Consider the following 4,706-nt stretch of genomic DNA (forward strand, 5'->3'; position numbering starts at 1 on the left):
CTCTAAAAATTGGATTTGAGGGATTTCCGATAATTTTTGAAAAAACAGGAAACGCCTCAAAAAAATTCATTTTGGGGAGGTTTCCGTTTTTTTTGGGTCCGATTCCGTGTTGAGGCGTTTCCGTGTTGAGGCGTTTCCATAGCACCTTTGAAATATACTTATTGAGGTTGAGCATATATTGTATGTCTGTTTACCGGGATGTTTAAATCTAATTCACATGTGATCATAAAAAGCTTTTGCGAATCTTGTGATGTCATCTTTGCATAAAGAATCACTTGAAACTACGTGAAAGTCCCTTTATACTACATTGTGGAGAACTTCCTAGAATTACCACCATATGCTAAAATGAGTTCTAGGGAGGTGAAATGGGCAAAATAAATGCTCAAGAATTTTAAAATGTTCTCTGAGTATTAATTTTCCGTCATTACCATTTGGAGAAATATGGGATTTTATTCCCTTTTTCCATCAAGAAAAGCAAAGAAAACGAGGGAGGGAGGGGTGAGGAAAGAGGAGGAAAAGGAGAAAAAGAGGGTAGAGAATAAAAAAGGAGAAAAAGAGGGTAGAGAATGAAAAGGAGGAGGAGAGGAGAGGAGAGGAGAGAATGAATTGAGAATAAAAAGAAGAAGGAAGGGGAGAGGAGAGAATTAAGAAAATAAAAAAGAAGAAGGAAGGGGAGAGGAGAGAAGGAAGAGAATAAAAATAAGAAGGAAGGGGAGAGGAGAGAAGAAAGAGAATAAAAAGATGAAGGAAGGGAGAGGAGAGAATGAAGAGAATAAAAAGAAGAAGGAAGGGGAGTGGAGAGAATGAAAAGAATAAAAAGAAGAAGAAAGGGGCGAGAAAAGAAGAAATAAAATAAAAAAGAAGATGGAAGGGGAGAGGAGAGAATGAAGAGAATAAAAAGAAGAAGGAAGGGGAGAGGAGAGAATGAAGAGAGCAAAAAAGAAGAAGGACGGTCTGGAGAGGAAAATAAAAAAGAAGAAGGAAGGGGAGAGGAGAGAATGAAAAGAATAAAAAGAAGAAGGAAGGGGAGAGGAGAGAAGAAAGAGAATAAAAAAGAAGAAAGATTGGGAGAGAATGAAGAGAATAAAAAGAAGAAGGAAGGGGAGAGGAGAGAATGAAGAGAATAAAAAAGAAGAAAGGAGGGTAGAGGAGAGAATGAAGAGAATAAAAAAGACGAAAGAAGGGGAGAGGAGAGAATGAAGAGAATAGAAAGAAGAAGAATGGGGAGAGGAGAGAAGGAAGAGAATAAAAAAGAAGAAAGATTGGGAGAGAATGAAGAGAATAAAAAGAAGAAGGAAGGGGAGAGGAGAGAAGGAAGAGAATAAAAAAGAAGAAGGAAGGGGAGAGGAGGGAATGAAGAGACTAAAAAAGAAGAAGGAAGGGGATAGGAGAAAAGAAAGAGAATAAAAAAGAAGAAGGAAGAGGAGAGATTGAGAATGAAGAGAATAAAAAAGAAGAAGGAAGGGGAGAGGAGAGAATGAAGAGAATAGAAAGAAGAAGGAAGGGGAGAGGAGAGAAGGAAGAGAATAAAAGAAGAAGGAAAGGGAGAGAAGAGAAGGAAGATAATAAAAAGAAGAAGGAAGGGGAGAGGAGAGAATGGAGAGAATAAAAAAAGAGAAGGAAGGGGAGATGAGAGAAGGAAGAGAATAAAAAGAAGAAGAAAGGGGAGAAGAGAGAATGAAGAGAATAAAAAGAAGAAGGAAGGGGAGAGGAGAGAATGAAGAGATTATATTAACAACAAATTTGAAGTGGTACTAAATTTTGTTCTTTCTTATTGTAGGTCTTGGCAGCTACAAAGTTGAAGATATTGATGCAAGCCTATGTTCACATATGTATTATGCTTTTGCAACTCTGGATGGAAGTACTTACACTATGAATGTTAAGGACTCTTCTCTGGACATTGATCTAAAGAATTATGAGAAGTTTGTTGGACTCCGAGCTCAATTTCCAAATAAGAAATTTTTAATTTCCCTTGGAGGATGGATGGACTCGAGGACTGACAAGTATTCTACCCTTCTTGCCTCTGCAGCTTTGAGAACAAACTTTGTGACAAAAGCTGTGGAATTTATTTGCAAGTACAAGTTTGACGGCCTGGATTTGTTTTATCAATATCCTGCATATGAGAAGCCTGTACATGAAAAATCTACTTTTGCCCAGTTGGTTAAAGAACTAAAAACTGCTTTCAAGCCTTATGGATGGGAATTAACTGCTGCAGGGGCACATGGAAAAGAAGCAATAGATGCTGGATATGATGTTCCAGAAATCTCCAAGTATCTTGATGCAATTCATTTGATTACCTATGACATTCATGGACCGTGGGAGAGTGTTGTCGGGCATCATGCTCCCCTCTACTTTTCATCTCCCTTAGATCAAGTTACAGTGAACTCTACGTAAGTTTATTTACTTTTAGAATAATTGTCAGTTTTATTAAAATTCTCAACTTTAGGGTAAACTACTGGTTGAGTAAAGGAGCTCCTAAAAGCAAATTGATTGTTGCAATCCCAACTTTTGGTCGATTATGGAAACTTTGCAGTTCTTCAACAAATATTGGATCAAGAGGATGTGGGCCAGGTACTCCAGGTAGCATCATTTGGGATCAGGAGGGGGTCCTTAGTTACCAGGAGATATGTCTGGAACTAAGTAATGGGTGGACGGTTGTTGAAGATGATACTGGTTCCCGTGGGCCTTATGCCTTCAAAGGAAACCAATGGGTTGGATATGATGACCCATTTGCTGCAGGACGCAAGGCTAAGTACATTGTTGACAATGACTTAGGCGGAGCAATGATCTGGGACTTATCATCTGATGATTTCAGTGGCAGATGTCCCAGAGGAAAATATCCCATGATATCGACTGTGACCAATGCATTTAAGGTATAGTTGGAAAAAGGGCAGAATGTTGGATTGATGTGAGACAAAAGTAAAATTAAGTTGTTTTGGTTTCCTGAAAGCCATTTCACCAAAGTTCTGTTGAAAAATATAACTAATTAACATTACATTTGTGCACCGGTTATTGACAAAGAATAACATTTGTCTTTGGACAGAACACTAAACTTTTAAAGTCTCAATGTTTCAGTTTCAGCATGATCTTTGCCAGGGAACTTAAGCTAGACCTTAACTGCATCTGAAACTAGAAGCTGAAGATAGATCTGATGATATTATAGATGTATGTCAGTTGAAACAATAAAATCTCATAATCCAGCTTGCCGGATAACTGTTTGGTTCAATTTTAAATAATTAAGGAAATATTAAAGAGATTTGTTTTCAATACAGTAGGACTTCATTAAGAAAACAGAGTATTTTGAAAATTAACAAAGGCATCCATTTGATAACAAACAGCAAAAACAGTTAATTTTTTAATCATGCATAAGTAACAATGTTAAAAAAATTAGCAGCAGCTTTTATTCTTTTTTCTGCTTAAAATTTGAAGAAAAAATAAATTGTAATATATATTCTTAACACCATCTACTGATTTTTCCTTCCTTTGCTTAATTGTTGAATTAAAGAATGTTGTGCATTTTGATGTTTCTAACCTGTTATTATGATTTTTATTTCTAAAGCATCTGTACATAATTTTTTTTGGTCTTTTATCTTATATTCTAGGTTCCTTTCAACCACTTGCTTCTTTGTATGCCAAATAAGTAAGCTTTTAATATTTACCTTATACATTTATTTAAAGAGTTTGAACCCATTCAGGCTTAACTCCCAATTACTTGGATATTCCCAATTGTTCTTAAATCTCTTTCTATCATAGTTCACAATTCACCTAACTTATTCCCAATCAATCTATTATTTTATCCCAACTGTTTATGGTTTTTAGACTCCCAACTTAAAGGGAGTGAGCGAACATTCCCTTTAAGTTTCCTACATCCTTTTGATTACCTTCATTCTTACTTTAAATATTTCCACATCCCAATCTTATGATTTTTAGTTTGTAAATAAGAACTAAAAGATGAAAATGTTCAAGGTATTTTATTTTAAAGACGACATTAGACATAAAATTAGTAGTAAGTAAGAAAACGATAGTTGACATTAAAGCTGAGACACATGACAAAAGATGATTTTTTACTTCAGTTTAATTAACACTGTTATAACACTTATAAATACCCCCTTTAGCTAGATAAAGAAGTTAACATGTAGGGTAAGAAGAATTCCAGTAATTGCAACCCTGTAATAAACTTCTGAACCTCTTTTGTATAGTTCAATACACATGTTGGAAAAACCAGGCTTACAGGGGTGTTTACATCTTACAATCCAAAGGGTAAAGGAATGCAGTTCTTATATTATTCATTTTATGTTGTGCTATTTTGTTTACCCCCCCCCCCTAGAAATTTTTTAACCCCTCCTATCATGATGTATATCAAATTATTGAGTTTAGTTGGGGTTTTCACTCATTTCTGGCATGAACAAACTCTATCTACAATAAAGGCTTCATTTCCTACCTTCAGCTTTCACCTTGTTTTATATCCTTCTTTATGGTCCAGGGGCGTAAATAATGATTCTGTAGGGGGGGGTAGAAATTTTTAATTCGGCGCGCACAGCGCAGAGAAATTTTTTTTACCCCCCCTTCATTTTATACCTTTCAGCTTTCAACTTGTTTCATATCCTTCATTATAGTCATTCATTTAACAATAAGATCTGTAAAAAAAACTGAATTTATTTTAAGTAACATAAAAAATAATAGTTTTACTCAAAGAGGAAAAGGAT

At 35.4% G+C, this 4,706-nt stretch overlaps 1 protein-coding gene across 1 annotated transcript; it reads left to right on the forward strand.

The window, feature by feature from the left end:
• Positions 1-1,780: 1,780 nt before the first annotated feature.
• Positions 1,781-3,201, forward strand: LOC111717623 (probable chitinase 10; the record flags this gene model as incomplete). The annotated part of the gene is given in 3 exon segments (XM_023493121.1): positions 1,781-2,390; positions 2,447-2,873; positions 3,076-3,201. Coding segments are annotated over 3 exon segments (1,067 nt in total), but the record flags the coding sequence as incomplete, so codon positions are not given.
• Between the last annotated feature and the right edge of the window lie 1,505 nt (positions 3,202-4,706).

Source organism: Eurytemora carolleeae, unplaced genomic scaffold (assembly GCF_000591075.1).
Source record: "Eurytemora carolleeae unplaced genomic scaffold, Eaff_2.0 scaffold2722, whole genome shotgun sequence".
Lineage (NCBI taxonomy): Eukaryota > Metazoa > Arthropoda > Copepoda > Calanoida > Temoridae > Eurytemora > Eurytemora carolleeae.